Source organism: Aspergillus lucknowensis, assembly GCF_044049455.1.
Source record: "Aspergillus lucknowensis strain CBS 449.75 chromosome Unknown BJX67scaffold_27, whole genome shotgun sequence".
In the NCBI taxonomy this organism is placed as follows: Eukaryota; Fungi; Ascomycota; class Eurotiomycetes; order Eurotiales; family Aspergillaceae; genus Aspergillus; species Aspergillus lucknowensis.
In genome coordinates this window covers 49,440-63,502 of record NW_027263571.1, presented here as the reverse complement: position 1 = coordinate 63,502, position 14,063 = coordinate 49,440, and the positions used below count along the sequence as shown (strand labels likewise).

Below are 14,063 nucleotides of genomic sequence, written 5' to 3'. Positions count from 1 at the left end.
GATTGGCCGTGTCAGATGAATTGTGGAGAATGGAATCGACCTGGAAGCCTCTAACTTTGCAGCCCCTCGAGAGAGCGTCCTGGCCCAGTGCGGGGCCCTCTGGCCATGTTAAAGGTCTTGGCATTATACACCCTCCTAAAAATTCATTACCCCTGCTATTTTTTAGGATTCTAGTACTAGAATATAACTAGAGTTAGTTTATATAATTTTCTAGAATCTCTTTTTTCCAAGAAACTAGATTAGATTATAACTAGTTAATAACTAGTAGTATAATATATAATTAAAGTTAGAGATTCCTAAAAAGGAAGATATATCCTACCTATTTTTTAGCTTTCTTATTTTTAATCTAGCCATATTTCTTATACTTAAAAAATCTATTTAACATGCCTAATTCTCTTTTTATCTAAATCTTGAGTAGCCTAAAAGTACTAATATTACTATTATATACTATCTAGATATATCTAGACTTGTTAACCCGCGGGTTTTGGGTTGACCCATGGCCTTTGAAGATGAACCAGTGGGTTTTGGGTTGGGTTATAGGGATTGCAAACCCGCCTACAGGTTACTAAAAAAACCCACTAACCCAACCTATTAAACCTTAAAAACCCATGCATGTAGATCATTACCTAATTAGGTAATAATTTATTTATATTTAATATATGTATATAAATATAATATAGTAATTTATTTCTTTTCATGGCTTAGCAACCTATTAGATTATCCATAATCTAATAGGTTATCTGTGCCTAACCCAAAACCTATTGGATTATTAAAATCAGCAACCCAACCCATTTCTTGGCAGGTTAGGGCGGGTTTCACGGGTTGGGTTGAACAAGTCTAGTAACCTATAGGCGGGTTTTTGATCTCTATAACCTAACCCAAAACCCACTAGCTCATTTTCAAAGGCCGTGGGTTGACCCAAAACCCGTGGGTTAACAAGTCTATACAAAACCACTATTGAAAACCATCTTGGATTTAAATCCAACAAGGACCGCGAGCCAAAGACAAAAAGATGCCACCAGACTACAAGCTAAGGATGGAAGGTGTTATAGAGCCACGATCAACAGACCACGCGCCCTCGTGAACAACAGTCACTGTCACCTGGAATTATCCTGTAGTATACAGAGACGGCGGAAACACACGTTGTTTGGAAACCATGGCCACCACGTGACCGTATACCAACCAGTATACCATCTGAGGTAGGAAAATGGTGTACGGGTCCGCGCGCTCTGATTGGATATACCATCAAATGGTAGAAGAATGGTAGGGATGGCAAGGACATATAAGGACGCTCATTACCACTGTATCTAGCTTTCCTACCTTCGTGATTAATATACTTGTTATCTCAGAGTAATCTGATCTAAATGGAGCAACTCGTCTAGCACTTACTCCACGCCTATTGTATATGTACTATAGTCAGCCCTGCTCCTTTGCCTTGACTTCACCCACACTGTGGCGCAGTCCTCATACTGGTTACAGGTCCACGTGCTCTGTGGAGGTAAGTTCAATAGTCAGTCCAGGATTCCAGAGGTCCCGCGTGAAGGCCTGCGGCTAGCAAAACGTTGAGAGGTCGACTTTCCCGTAACACTTATATACCCTGCAGGCAATCAACTCCTAACCTCTTAAAAAATCTTATACCAACCCCATCGGCTCGTCTCCAAGAACCAGGTCTGCTTACCTTGCGAAGTCTTCTCGCAGCCAGTTGTTTATAAATTGTTAAAAATCCAGTAGTCTTTTAATTCTCTAAATACTTGGTATATCTACCACTTGCGCAGGAACTCTTGTGGGAGAGAAAGAAAGGGTATATATATCTTTAAGCCGCTCTCTCTCTCTAAATCAAAATATAATAATAATCCTCTAAACCCTTTAATAATAATAAGCTTGCTAGAGCCCCTAACGGGAGGTTGGTAGGCGGTCAGTCATGTGGACCAGAGCCTTTATGTACGTATCTCGATCGCAGCCACTTCTACAATCCAGAGAGATTCTGAGCGCCATCAGTATACCATTCGAATTGTGTGCAGTTCTGTCCAGCTTATCAGTCACAGTCACAGTCCAGTCAAATTGCCTATCGCCATTTCCTGGTCTCAATGATCAAAAAATTTTCTTAGTCAATGCGATTTGAACATGAAAAACCCACGTTCCTAATCATTGTGTGGATGCCGTTTTGGTACGATTGGGGCTCCTAAATCCCGCATACAAACCGTCACCTAAACGATTGGCCCCCAAAGACGCGAGCTTCCTCGGACAAAGACAAACCTTGCTCAGCCACGAGATAACAGTTAATTGCGGCAAAGATAGCAAGAGGCTCCGCTATGGCATATATAGTGGCCGCAGGGGCTGGCATATCTTACCCAGACGATAGGACCTACTTTTTCGGAAAACAACTCGCTACAGGATGTTTAGTTACCGTCAATGGGCATAAACGTGGTCGAAATGCAGCAGGATAGTTTCTCGGATCCAGTTGGATCTTCCCTTCCTCATGAGGACGAGGATGAAGACCCCGCACTGCGCAAGCCTGGGGATTACAAAGTGAAGCAGGTGAGATTCACTGACTAGGGATTACTGGTACTAGTACCATCGACAATGGGAATACAATACTGATATGGTGATGCCTACTAGGTATTTAAAGGCAAGATGCTCTTGTGGCTCACCTATCAATCCATTGGAGTCATCTATGGCGATATCGGAACCAGCCCTCTATACGTCTACTCGTCCACCTTCAGCGCGCCCCCGTCCCGTGAAGACCTCATCGGGGTTCTCTCAATCATCATCTGGAGCCTGTTTATGATGGTTTCGGTGAAATACGTGCTCATCATTCTTCATGCGGACAACAACGGCGAAGGAGGCACGTTCAGTACCTACACTCTCCTGAGTCGCTATATGAATATCACAAATCGCGATCCCCGAGAAGCTTCTCTGGTCGAGATCAAACGACACCCTACTGTGGATCTTGAACGGGCCAGCAAATACGCCCGCAACAGCTTGGAAACAAGTTCGTTTGCAAAGCGATTGCTGCAAGTGATGGGCGTGCTTGCGGTGACCATGGTGATCGCAGATGGAGTCTTGACGCCTGCTCAGTCTGTTCTCGGAGCCGTACAAGGCATCGAAGTTGTCGCGCCCAATATATCCAAGAGCACCGTGGTCGGAGTCACAGATGCTATTCTGATTGTGCTGTTTCTCGTCCAACCTTTGGGAATCACGAGGATTACCTTTGCTTTTTCGCCCATCGTGATTATCTGGCTTGGATTCAACGCCATCTTTGGCATCTACAACCTCGCTAAATATGACGCTAGAGTCTTCCGGGCCTTCAATCCTGGATTTGCATTCACGTTCCTTGCCCACCATGGCGAGAGTGGGTGGAGGATGCTCAGTGGAACCCTGCTGGCGTTCACTGGCGTTGAGGCCCTGTTCGCAGACCTTGGAGCATTCAGTACAAAGGCCATCCAGATCAGCTGGCTGTGCTATACGTTCCCCTGCCTGCTCCTGGCCTATATTGGACAAGCTGCGTTCATCAGTGTGCACCCGGAAGCGTACTCGAACCCCTTCTTCAACTCAGCTCCCCCGGGTACTATATTTCCAGCTTTGGTCATCGCAATTCTGGCCGCCATTGTTGCTTCCCAGGCTATCATAACGGCCACATTCCAGGTCAGACTGACAATAAATATCAATAGCACATGTCTGCTGACCGTACTAGCTCCTTAACCAAGTGATGAAGCTCTCATACTTTCCACAATTGAAGGTGATTCACACATCGAAGACCTTTCACAATCAGCTGTATGTCCCGATGGCCAACTGGCTGCTTATGATCGGAACAATTCTGGTTGCTTCAATATACAACAACACCACGTCCCTCGGCAACGCTTATGGCGTGTGCGTCATGTTTGTGACCCTCTTCGACACATGCATGGTCAGTCTCGCCGCCATGTTTGTGTGGCGCATTAGCCCGTATCTTGTACTGTTCCCCTTCCTGGCCATTGTGTCCCTGGATGGAACCTACATCTCCTCTGCGCTCACCAAGGTCCCAACGGGCGCCTGGTTTACTTTGGCGCTGGCCACGGCTCTGGCGCTCGTCTTCCTGCTCTGGAGATACGGCAAGGAACAACAATGGTCTGCGGAGGCCGAGGGTCGTTTCCCGACTTCCCACTTTGTCCGCAGCGACCAGGACAGCAGCGGCGTTCTACGGCTCACTGAGCGGTTCGGAGGCACGCCCCTGAGCCCCACGGAGGGGTTGAGCGTCTTCTTCGACAAGGCCGGCGAAACTACCCCGATCGTGTTCAGCAACTTCATTCTCAAACTGACCTCGCTCTCTAGAGTCACGGTCTTCTTGCATCTCCGGCCGCTCGAGGTGCCTTCGGTACCGCCGGAAGACCGATGCACGATCTCTCAACTCCGGATCCCGAGCTGCTACCGGCTTGTTCTGTGGTATGGGTTCAACGACGAGATCATCACCTCCGACATGGGCCACGCGATCATGGTCCAGACCCGCCAGTATCTCCTGCAGAGAGAGGAAGAAGAACGCAATAGCGGGCTGTCCAAGAGGAGTCCGGAGGTCGCAACAGTCCAGACGAGGTCGAGGAGTCAAACCAGTTCTGCCACCACCACCACCACGACGCAGAGCCCGTTGGAGAACCTGGATAGTGCATACTCGCACGGAGTTCTCTATGTTGTGGGCAAGGAGCAGATGAAGATAAAGCCGCAGACGAATCTCTTCCGCCGTCTTGTTCTGGGGATTTTCTTGTGGATTCGTGAGAATACCAGGGCGAAGATTGCTTCGCTGGCTCTGCCGGTTGACAAGATCATTGAAGTGGGATTTCTGAAGGAGATTTAATTAAATGCATTTCTAGATGTCTCTCTGCTCTTTGAGAAACGTCCAGCTCGACTGTACAAGCCAATGGTTTATTGTGTTCTGCCTTGTATTGCTTAGCTGCTCGAGGCATTCCATGATAGGGCATATATTTTTGGGCTTTCAAAGACGTCCATATCCATAAGTGTACAATATTCGAGACTACCCTTGGGCTCGTCATTGGACACTCCCCATGGCGACACAACGCTGAACACTCCAAGTAACTATCCACTTCCCAGCAACTCAACCCCGCCGGCCTCTTGGAAAAGTTGCTTCGGAGGTTCCACGTCAAATACGTTGTAGATTTTCCCATGAGAAAAAAACCCAGTGAATGTCCAGCTGCAAAAAGTACGCCACCCGGACGGACTACGAGCCGGGGCTGGAGACCACTGTTGACGCCGCTCGTACATAGTGATCACCAACAGGAGAGGCGCATTGAGTGTCCGAGTCGCCGCAACATTCACCGCGTGGAACTGCGGCGGAGACAGCATAAACTTCAATGGTAGCAGGACTGCCAGGACCAGAATATTAAATGGCGGCCAGTAGATATTTAGCACTATTATCACTACCCTATCCTATAACTACTACAGCCGTCTGTTTACTAACCTCCTTGAGCTTGATATCAGAGAACCAAGTGGCCGGAATTAGGTTGCCTTTCTTTGCAGGATAGTGCAGTTGCCAAATCTGCTCACTGCGCTTGAGTTTGCCGGTCCATCCACCTGGACATGCCACATTCACGCTTCCGGCCGCGACATCAATCCGGGACCTGGGAAAGCCATTTGAGTCTTCCCTTATCCATGGTAGATCTAACGATTATTGGGCTCGCCGTATTCTGGGTGAGATGCTTGAGAGAATAGAAACATTGAGTGAACGATTACCGAGACGGATGCATTAGACCTGTAGATGGTGTGTTATCTCGTAACTACTATGGGATTCCGGCGCAGGGCCAGGATCTACGCTACCATGAGCTGAAGTAGATCCGGTGCTATTAAGCGTCCAAAGAATATATTTGAGCTAGTGAAAAGAGGTATTGAATAGACTAATATTATAAGTCATCAAACGTGAAACATAAGAAAGTACAGTGTCAGAGTTTTCGGCGTGGAGTCCGAAGCATCAAGCGTTCAAAGACTCAATAATAAAACCGTCCACCAATATCTGCCACTCCAGCCATCGTTGTGCTAGATACCGCGGCAACTCGCAAGCCAAGCTAGGGTCCCCAGAAGCCCATGCGGCCTTTGTCCGCACCGTAGATGCGAAAAGAACCCTGCCTTGCTGTAAGTGAACGACATGGCCAAATCCAGATCTGCAGCTTTCTGTTGGATGAGCAATGCCTGCGCTGCTAGAGTCTGTGCTTCTTCCTCACGAGTTGCACGCTCGATCTGGTCCTCCGATATCGTAGCTATCGCGCGACAGATTTGTATCTGGCAGGTTAAATAAAATAGCCGGAGTCGGATGCGATCAAGAGATTCCGGAGTCACAGGGAGACTGAGTAGGGAGAGCGATGAGGTGTTCTTCTGGTAGTGTATATGGCTGTCATGTATCCTATCATAAAGCCACCTTGCTCGCTCTAACAGGTTAGAGGTCTGATTAAAGTGGTCGGAGTGTGAAAACGGCTTTATGAAGAGGGTTTTCAGCTCGGATACCATCCCCGGAATGAAGCACATTAATCCGAACATCTCCCATCAGAGGCTCGCGTCTGGGTCTGTTGCTGCTTGCGATGCTTGTTTGAAGACGCTCTGCCATTCTGGAGCTTCGAAGATTGAGCCGCGAAGGTTGGTTGAACATGTCATCTAGGACCTGGACGGCGTTAATTAGCGACGTCATGGACAAGGTGGCAGGTTTCAATACTTACAAGGAACAGCCCCTGGCTTTTTAAAAGCATCCAGTCGATCTCCGTAGTATGGTTACTCGGGCCTCGAAATTTGATAAGGTCAAGTCCACCTCTACCATGAAGTACCCAGTGGTTGTCTTCTGGACAGCTAACCCGCTGCACATTGTTATAATGATAGTTAAAGGTAGTAGTGGAATGCTCACCTCGTAGAGCGTCAAGAGCCGCGTAGCGCAATATATATCCGCGTTTGACATCAAGATCCTGTCAGCCACAGCGATCCGCAAGCTCTGCAGTGCTTTGCCGTACAGGGATGTTACTGTTTCTGGTCTTGCTGGGAAGCCAAATATGGAGCCAACCCGTGCAGCGAGACAGCTGATCGCATCATCAAGCTGCAAATTGCACCCGTATCGACTGGGGAGGTGGTTAAGAAAGGATGAAGGCTGTTGCTGGAGAAGGTTCCCCAGGAAAGTACGTTGTTCATGCAGGAGAGAGGAGGGCTCCCCCAGCGAAACGTCAAAACAGTTCGTAAGATATCGAATATCAAAATTGTACTTGGTCTGCAAGGCCTCATAACCCATGGACGAAGGCTGCGGGGCAAGAAACGGATCGATGGAAGTGCAGGCGCCTTTGTCGTCCACGTACAACTTGCCCACGCCGGGAAACACCACTTCAGTGAGCTTGGTTTGCCCTGGGATATTAGTCGCTTCTTTGCTTGTATTCTGTATGCGCTGGTGTTTGCGCCCTGACCGTGCTGCCTGGCGTTGGATCAGATCCCTGGGAGTCGGCTCCTCCTGCGCAGCGTCCGAGAAGTTCTCTGTCGCGTCGATAAACACGAATGCGGGACCATCTTTGGCGCGACTTCGTGGTTTTCGGAGTTGCAGGTTGGATCGCATTTGGGCGGAGCGGAGCGGTTTTGGTGGGTGGATCTGGTCCAGCTGTTGTTACTCGTTGCAGTCAGCTACGGAGCCATCCGGAGCAATGGGAGTTTGGCAGTCAGATGACAATTTACAAGCTATACTGGTGTTGGGCTAGTCGTGTCTAGGCATGACAGGGATATCTCGTTGATTGGGCTGGTCCTTGCATCGCCGGTTGTCTGCGATTGGAGAGCGTCCAGCCAGAAGCGGAATATCACTGTCAGGTATATTATTTACCAGCCTTAATGTAAGATGAAAATAATTAAAAAGAATAGTAGTCATTCTGAATCTCAAGTTAGTCGGACTTTTCACAGTCTTAGTATAACTTGTTATACTTGGGTTGGTGTAAGCAGGAAATTCTTCGCGTCGTGTTAGCACAACCCTCACTAGCATTTGCCATGGCGGAACCCTCTGACGCGAAAATATCGGCCCAGCTTGAATCCTGCCCGCAGAAAAGAGGTAGATGTATAGTATAGTATATTATATTATTAAGGTTTCTCTACAGGTAGTCAACCACCTTGCGTTTTGATGGTCGTGTCTCCCAAATCCCCATTCAGGATAGAGAATAACATGCTACTAAGCATGATGATCTCTCCACTACAAGGGATGGATCACCTTCTGTTCTATGAATAACACCAATAACCTCATTCGGGACGCCGATGGACTATGATTAAAGGCAGTCCATTGTTAAATGTTGTCAGAACCTAAAAAGAGACTAGAAGGTATCTCCACTAACTAGATGATGGCTATTGACTTCGTATGTTGGAAAACTACGTAGAATTTCTGTCAGGGAGGGATTAAACAGCCAAACCCTTCTCCCTGCTTTGCCAGACGTCTTGCGGAGAATAATCGACTACCAGAATCAATACGGAGGTTTGAAGTGCTGTTTCGATTAAGTTATCCTGAAGAAACCCTTCCATTCCGTCAATAATATGGGTCTTGGAATGATCAGTTAACGAGATGGAACCCCGAGGAGTTAATACCGTAGTACACGTATGCAGGTACGCAGAGTGGCGGAGCGGGTGTTCGAGCTGAGAAACGTACGACTGTGTCTTTGTGTATTCTGTAAGTCTGCAGGGATCCACCTCCCACAATCGTCACATTTTCCCACAAACTCCCACAATCACCACAGTCCACTTCTGGAGAACACGCTGGCTGTGTATTTCGTATGATTGATATTGTTCTTCTAATCTTCGGCTCGTTGTCAAATATGTCATCCAGTGTAGAATATCATCTAGAAACTACAAACCATTCAAGCTTAACCTTGTAAGCCGTACCAAGCAAGTCATCTTGAAGTCCTGTAAAGTTGTCAAGTGTAGGCCCACCGCAGCAAGCAGTCTTATCAATCTCCGAGCTTCAGACCCGAAGTGAGCCCGAGACGATCATCTCCTCGGACGAAGTTGCGCAGGAGCGTTAGACTAGAGCCCACATAATTTCTTCAAACAAGCTTGACTAGCCAATGCCAACTAAAGTGCTGGGCCACGCAATGTTGTGACGACGGCGGGTCCGGCCCACCCAGCCCTAATTTCCTCCTCGACCGAGTCTTCGACTATCGGCGCAGCCTGCTTGAGCTTGGCCGGGCTTATATAGACTTGGGTTCGCTGATCATTCCGGCCATCATCCACTTCCTTTCATTCCTTTGTCTGCTACGATTACTTCCATTCGTTCATCATGCGCCAGTCGCGCAACACTCTCTTTGCCCTCGCGACCGCGGCCTCCCTTGCGGATGTCTGCACCGTCTCCCATGTCAAGTCCATCCTTCCTAGTGATGGCACCCTCCTTGGAATTGACCTGATCCCCTCCGCCGTGACAGCCAGCGTCTACAATGCCAACTCCAGCTCTTCCAGCTCCAGCTCCAGCTCCAGCTCCGGCGGCGTGGGCATGGGCATGGGAGGCGGCGGTGCGACGGAGTACAACTACTACAATGTGACCGTCTCGTACGCGCACACCGGCCGCGACGACAAAGTCATCCTGAAACTCGGCTTCCCCAGCCCGTCCGAGTTCAAGAACCGGTTCTACGTCGCTGGTGGCAGTGGATACTCGCTAAACTCTAATACTACTAGTGGTCTCGAGTACGGTGCTGTCTAGGCTGCCATGGACGCTGGATATGATGCGTTCAGCAATAGTTACAATGAGGTTGTTCTATATAGAAATAGTAGTATTAACTAGGACATAACATACATGTTCGGGTACCGGGCTCATGGCAAGATAACCCTTGTCAGCAAGGAGCTAGTCCGTGGGTTTTATAGCCTTAGATCTAACAAGAAGGTCTATACCTACTGCAAGGAATGCTTGGAAAGAGAGAGAGAAGATATAAGCCAGGTCTAGTACTAGGGAGAGTAGTATAATAGTATTATTATAGGTATACCTGCATTCTACTTTACTTAGTAGTAGATCCATTATACCTTCTTCTTGGTAATTAAGCACATGCTTGACTACTACCCTCCCCCCTGCAAGCTAGCCAAGATTATTAACATGACCATTAATACATATAATAGTCTTAATAGCTACAAGAATGGTGTTATCCCCCGGACCGACCTCTGCAAGCTGAACTTCGACCTCTCCTCCATTATTGGTAAACCCTACTACTGCGCCGCGCAGAACTCGACCTCTCTTGGCTTCGGCTTCAGCAAGCGCAGCAGCAACAGCCTATCGAAACGCCAGGCACAGGGAAGCACAACCTCCTACCAGCCCGCCCAAAATGGCATTGTCTTCGCCAAGGCCATTGCTGTTGCTGCAGCCATCTACGACAGCCTGCATAACTCAGACAGCAACCATGCATACCTCTCCTGGCAAATGGTCTTGGAGCTCTCTAACACAACCTCTTAGTATAACTCCAATACTGATAAATAGGAACTTAGCATTACAAGCATGGGTAGCAAGTATATTACCAAATTTGTCTAGCTACTTGACCTTGATAACCTGTCCACCCTCAAGAGTATTACCTATAATACTAGTTAACTAGATAGTATACCAAATTAGAGCATATAGGTCTATATACTATTTCCCTACCCTTAAAATAGTATACTTCAAAATAGAAGTACCTAGTTTTTAAATAATAATAATAGAATATCTACTTTAAAATATTATAGATTATAAAAAGCTAATTAAGTTAGATTTTTCTAATCCTATATTTATTATTATTTTCTAGGTATGAATTAAATTTTTTCCTATTTTATTAATATTTTTTTAAGCCTATATATATTTTTTAAAATATATTAAGTTTAGAGTTTTCTTTTTATAATTTTTTTATATTTATATAATATATTCTCTATTTTTAATATAATCAAGCTATTATCTATTTAATATTACTTACTTTTATTACTATTTATGTAGTTTTTAGTATTTTTATAAATTCTAACTCTCTTAGAATCTTATTTTTTACTATAGCTAGGATTAGTTATCCTAAAAAGTTGATTTCCTTAACCTAATTAGGTTAGTCTCATGCTTGGCAGGTTCTTGGTAGATTTTCTGGATTTTTTTAGAGGTTTTAAAAAAACCTCCAGGCGGGATTGGTAAGTCCTGGCCCGATCCGAAACCGGCAACGGGTCGGGTCGGGTTTTGACCCCCCCCTACCCGACCCGATAACAACTCTATCTCTGGATGACTACCGAACAGCCTTCTTAGGTGGTTTGTGTGGTCACGTTCGCTCGGCGAGTCCCCTAACCAAGGCCTCCAACAAGAAGTCGGATAATTGGTGTTCATAAATCAATATCGAAGTCCCTGCTGCTTGTACATCGAAATATCGTCTTACTGTTGTGTCCTTAACAGCTTTGTCCTCCCAAACTCACTATGACAATTACCCAAGACTACTATGCTGGCCGTGTCTACGTTGTCACTGGCGGTGCATCGGGAATTGGTCTGGCCGTCACGAGGATGCTCCTGAAGCTCTCAGCTACCGTCCATGTACTTGACGTTTCAAAAGAGATCTATCTCGACGGCGAAGAACACACTGGAAAGTTATACTTCTACCCCGAAACCGACATTACCTCCCGGGAAAGTGTTTCCAAAGTTTTCAAGCGGATCATCGAGACATCGTCCGCTATCGATGGCGTCGTCAACAACGCCGGCATATCACTGTTCAGCCCGACCCTGATTGAACCAGACGACCACTACAACAAAATTATGTCCATCAACGTTGGTGGTGTTTGGAATGTGGGAACCGCGTATCTCCAATATGTCTTGGACAATTACCCCCATATCGGGGCGGATGGAAAGGGAGGGGGCAGCATGGTGAATATAGGATCCAGCGCATCTGTCCAGGGACTTCCAAAGATAGCGGTATACTGCGCGAGCAAACATGCGGTATTGGGCTTGACCAGGTCATGGGCCAGGGACTTCGCAGGAAAAGGCGTGCGGGTGAATTGTGTGGCCCCTGGATTTACCGACACCCCGCTGTTCAGGGCCGGCCGAAAGGATTTGCCCGAGATTGATGAGCATATCAAAGCGGTGCCATTAGGGCGGCCTGGCACACCAGATGAGATTGCCGAGATGGTTCTTTTCTTGCTTGGCAATGCTTCAAGTTATGTCACTGGGCAGGTCCTCCCAATTAATGGTGGTCTGCACTAAATTTTCACCAGCTATGAAGAAAATGTTGATTTGAAATAGGTTGGAGTTAGCTATGTAGAACTGTCTAGGGTGTAAGGGATGTGCAAAGAGAGCTGTGGTTATAGTTGCCACAAAGGTGGTTACGTGGATGTTAGAGTTGTCCAAATTGGTAAAAGAGATTATGATACAAAAGTGAAGTATACTCGCATGCAGTGAGTTAATGAGAATAGCTGACTGGAGTCATGAGGTACTAGCTTTTGCCCCCCTTAGTATAATATCTCTTACATGTTCTCAATCATCCCTAACATTTCATTGCGTGTAATCTTGGTTCCTCCCAGGCTAGATTGCTGCGCAATGATACCGGCTGCCTGCCACCCCACCCAAAATGTCTCGAAGCTGTACATGTTGTTGTCACGACATGGTGCATCTGTACAGACAGCCACTCACACTTGCAGACCTATGAACCAGGAGTTGTTATGGGGGGCCACTGGGAACGCACCCTTCCGAAGCAGGCGAAATACTGTAAAGGCTCGTTGAAACACGACCCTTTTCTCACCTTTTCAGGATGGAGGAGTCGAACTGCCCTCGTCATCTGTTCTGTAGGCAAAGAGAATATCAATTATAAGCCTCTTGCTAATATAGAGTAAATTGCTCTATTTATATAGCTAATTCTCTACTAGCTTCTATTTGATATTCTTAATGGATTCAAATTGTTCGAGATTGGTCTGGCTCCTCTTATTAATAGATACTATGATCTTGACGCTTTTGTACCAAGCTTGCTGGTTTTTCTTCTTTTTTGTTTGTACTATTTCTTTAAGAGCCTTTTTCAGATATTTATCCTAATAGTTGCTGGGGCTATAACCAAGTCCTTTATAGTTATACTACCTGCCTGCTTGTTATTAATTTTAAGAATCCACTTGATTATATAGCAAATATATCATGGTAGCTATTTATTATATTTTTCTCTATCTTCCTATTTATTAATTAGTAGAAATACAAGCTAGTCTAATATCTGCTGCAAGGTACAATACACGGAAGGGCTTAAAGAAGATATAAATAAACCAAAGTTCCTATTACCTAGTGTGGGGGCGTCATATTGGCTAAACAGCTAAGGCTGTGAGGTATTATTATAACCAAAGCTATTATTTGGTATTTTCTAGAGTTTGCAGGATACCTTGGGGTTAGATATCAGCTACTTAGGTGCCAAGCAAAACAAGGCTAGTCATGGTAAGAAGCAGGGGTAGAGATTGTATAACCAGGCCTAGTACTAGTATCAAAGAGCTTATTAATTCTACTTGACTTCTAGGAACCTTATATAGCTGTAGAAATGCTACTATAACTCTTAGTAGTAATTAACTGCAAGTTAAGGTAGGAAGATAAGTTATTAACAAGTTGCCAAATTGGTAGATACTTATTGTTTATTAAGTTTGTATCAAATCTTCTAGACTAGAAAGGTCTAATCTAAAACAGATTCTAAAGTTCTAGATTCTTTATCTTACCTAATACCAAAACTATATATCCTGTATAGTTTGGTATATATAGACTTGTTCAACCCAACCCGCGAAACCCTCCAACAAATGGGTTGGGTTGCTGATTTTAATAATCTAATAGGTTTTGGGTTATATATAGGTAATCTATTGGGTTATTAATAACCTAATAGGTTGCCAAGCCATGCTAAGAAATAAATTACTATATTATATTTACATATACATATTAAATATAAATAAATTACTATATTAAATACAGCAATTTATTTAAAGATATTAATTATTACCTAATTAGGCAGTAATCTACATGCATGGATTTTTTGGACTTTTTGGGTTGGGTTAGTGGGTTTTTTAGTAACCCATGGGCGGGTTTTTGATCTCGATAACCCAACCCAAAACCCACTGGTTCATTTTTAAAGGCCGTGAGTTGACCCAAAACC

General features: G+C 45.7%; 5 protein-coding genes across 5 annotated transcripts; 4 read left to right on the top strand and 1 right to left on the bottom strand.

Moving 5' to 3' along the window:
- Positions 1 to 2,433: 2,433 nt before the first annotated feature.
- Positions 2,434 to 5,041, top strand: BJX67DRAFT_388749 (potassium transporter-domain-containing protein; the record flags this gene model as incomplete). Its single annotated transcript, XM_071034395.1, has 3 exons — positions 2,434 to 2,538; positions 2,620 to 3,645; positions 3,695 to 5,041. The coding sequence occupies 3 exons, from the start codon at positions 2,434 to 2,436 to the stop codon at positions 4,826 to 4,828; spliced, it is 2,265 nt and encodes a 754-aa protein (XP_070885034.1). The 3' UTR covers positions 4,829 to 5,041.
- A 915-nt stretch (positions 5,042 to 5,956) lies between these two features.
- Positions 5,957 to 7,567, bottom strand: BJX67DRAFT_372740 (uncharacterized protein; the record flags this gene model as incomplete). The annotated part of the gene is made up of 5 exons (XM_071031286.1): positions 5,957 to 6,050; positions 6,131 to 6,519; positions 6,577 to 6,633; positions 6,696 to 6,830; positions 6,878 to 7,567. 5 exons carry the CDS (start codon positions 7,565 to 7,567, stop codon positions 5,957 to 5,959), a joined length of 1,365 nt encoding a protein of 454 aa, XP_070885033.1.
- A 1,016-nt stretch (positions 7,568 to 8,583) lies between these two features.
- Positions 8,584 to 9,676, top strand: BJX67DRAFT_382155 (uncharacterized protein; the record flags this gene model as incomplete). Its single annotated transcript, XM_071033174.1, has 2 exons — positions 8,584 to 8,589; positions 9,269 to 9,676. The coding sequence occupies 2 exons, from the start codon at positions 8,584 to 8,586 to the stop codon at positions 9,674 to 9,676; spliced, it is 414 nt and encodes a 137-aa protein (XP_070885032.1).
- A 387-nt stretch (positions 9,677 to 10,063) lies between these two features.
- BJX67DRAFT_382154 (uncharacterized protein) lies at positions 10,064 to 10,492 on the top strand (the record flags this gene model as incomplete). The annotated part of the gene is made up of 2 exons (XM_071033173.1): positions 10,064 to 10,387; positions 10,442 to 10,492. 2 exons carry the CDS (start codon positions 10,064 to 10,066, stop codon positions 10,490 to 10,492), a joined length of 375 nt encoding a protein of 124 aa, XP_070885031.1.
- Positions 10,493 to 11,239: 747 nt separating this feature from the next.
- Positions 11,240 to 12,188, top strand: BJX67DRAFT_388747 (SDR family NAD(P)-dependent oxidoreductase). Its single transcript, XM_071034394.1, has one exon. The coding sequence runs from the start codon at positions 11,381 to 11,383 to the stop codon at positions 12,155 to 12,157; it is 777 nt and encodes a 258-aa protein (XP_070885030.1). The 5' UTR covers positions 11,240 to 11,380; the 3' UTR covers positions 12,158 to 12,188.
- Positions 12,189 to 14,063: the final 1,875 nt, after the last annotated feature.